Raw genomic sequence first — 2,099 nt, forward strand, 5'->3', positions numbered from 1 at the left:
AAGCTGGAAATGCTGCACAAACCCAGTCCAGCCACAAACTGATGAGGAGGTCAGGGGGGTGGAGAGCAGGCTGAAGACCTTCAGACCCACCCAAAACCTCCTTTCCTGGAGTCAGCCCACAGGTAACTGCTGGCTGTCTAAAAAGTGCCTGAATGCCGTGACTTTCCCATCATTCCTTCTGCTTCTTTATCATCTTTAGGCCATCTCTTAGTCTTGCAGTTTCCACTTTCAACAGGGAATCTTGCCTCCCCTCCTGTTGATTTTGCTGGTATCCAGGATGGAGAGAGAAGAGAGGGAGACCCTGGCCAATGAGTTGGAGGAGATGAGTGGTAGAGGTGAGTTTTCAGAAGGGAAGATGATGGGGAACTGTCCTCCATTGAGGAGAAAAATGCATGCTGCCTCTGCTGTGGAAGAGCTATTTAGGGCCAAAGCACCTGGGGTTTGTCCCAGCCCGAGTTTGTCATGGGGTTGAGACTCAGTGGCTGCAACATCCCCAGCTGAATTCCTCATGCTCTAGACACACCACCAACACCAAAGACACCTGAGCTGCCATCCTTGGCTCTCTCCATTGCCCACAGAAAGAAACAGGAATCTGGGATCTTGGGGTAATGTGTGTCACTCTGGTTTGTGCTCAGACATGCCTGTTTCACTCCTGCAGCAGTAGAGACACCCAGGCTCAGGTCCAGGTGTCTGCACAGCAGATGTGCACCCATCCACTCAGGTGCATCCTCCTCCAGGAAACTGGGGTCTTCTTGGCCAGGGATCACATGGAAGCTCCTGGATCAGGAGCAGGGGCAGGATCAGGGCAGCATTGAGGCTGGGGCAGTCCAGCACAAGTGAATTTCCCACCCCATGCTGGACATCTCTGGGCAGGGGAAAGCAAATCACCCTGTCCCTTCTCTTGCTGGGGTGGATGCAGCTTTGATGCACTCCTGGGGCTGCCTGTCCTGAGCAGCTTCTCCTCCTCTGTCCCCAGCCAGCATGACCTTGGACCCAGACACCACCAACCCCTTCCTCATCCTGGCTGATGACCAGAGAAGCGTGGGACGGGGGGATGAGTGGACCTCACTGCCCAACAACCCTGAGCGGTTCGACACGGAGCCGTGCGTGCTGGGCAGCCAGGGCTTTGCTGCGGGGAGGCACTGCTGGGAGGTGGAGGTGGCTAATGGGGGGGACTGGTGGGCTATGGGGGTGGCCCAGGAGTCTGTCAGGAGGAAAGGTGTCCTCAGTTTTACCCCCCAGGAGGGGATCTGGGCCATGGGGCAGTGGTTTGGGCAATACTATGCTTTCACTGACCCTGACTGGACGCCCCTGCACCTTCCCTGCCTCCCCAGAGCCATCCAGGTCTGCCTGGACTTTACAGAGAGGCAGGTGGCATTTGCTGATGCTCAAAACAAAGCCCCGATCTTTGCTTTCTGCCTGGCTTCGTGTCCCAGGGAGAGGCTACGCCCATGGCTCTGGGTGGGGATGGACTCATGGCTCAAGCTGTGCCCCTGACATGGAAGGAATGTGGGTGGCAGTGGGGAGACTGGAAAGGTGAATACCATCAGCCTGGGTCTGGGAGGGAAACTGGGAGGGTCCTGCATCCTGACAGCTTCTCCTCATGTGGATCCTCTGGCCACCAAGTGGGAGGACTGGCAGGTCTTGCAGATGGACACCACCAAAGATCTTCCTCCATCCCCTCCACCCCACAGCTGGGACTCCAGAGACAATGGGGAGCACAGAGATTCAGTGCATGGAGGAGCTTGGTGCCAGGTGGTCCCAGGGCACAGAAGTGACATAAGAGTGCTGGGGCACTGCAGAGCTGCTCTGTACAAGGCCATGAAAAAATACAGCAGGTTCAAACTCCTTAAAAGGTGCTGAAGTAGTGTCTGTGGCTTTTTTCAATTAACTTAATGATTAAGTTAGAAAAAAATCCAAACATAGTTGGATGCTGGAGCTCATGATAACACTTATCTTCTCCATATGTCCAAAGCCTCCCTCTGCCTTATTTCCTGTTCCCACTGATATGTGTATTAAGCACATTTCTTACAGCACCACATTAGTAAAAGCTATAGGGACAGCTATATAGGGCTGTCTCCCGTGGGAGGGACCCCACG

General features: G+C 54.6%; 1 protein-coding gene across 1 annotated transcript; it reads left to right on the top strand.

The window, feature by feature from the left end:
- The first annotated feature begins 277 nt into the window (after positions 1-277).
- Positions 278-1,497, top strand: LOC104520145 (thaicobrin). The gene is made up of 2 exons (XM_010176635.2): positions 278-335; positions 977-1,497. The coding sequence occupies exons 1-2, from the start codon at positions 278-280 to the stop codon at positions 1,495-1,497; spliced, it is 579 nt and encodes a 192-aa protein (XP_010174937.2).
- Positions 1,498-2,099: the final 602 nt, after the last annotated feature.

The sequence above is a fragment of the Antrostomus carolinensis genome, unplaced genomic scaffold, assembly GCF_000700745.2.
Source record: "Antrostomus carolinensis isolate BGI_N321 unplaced genomic scaffold, ASM70074v2 C13536568, whole genome shotgun sequence".
Classification (NCBI taxonomy): domain Eukaryota; kingdom Metazoa; phylum Chordata; class Aves; order Caprimulgiformes; family Caprimulgidae; genus Antrostomus; species Antrostomus carolinensis.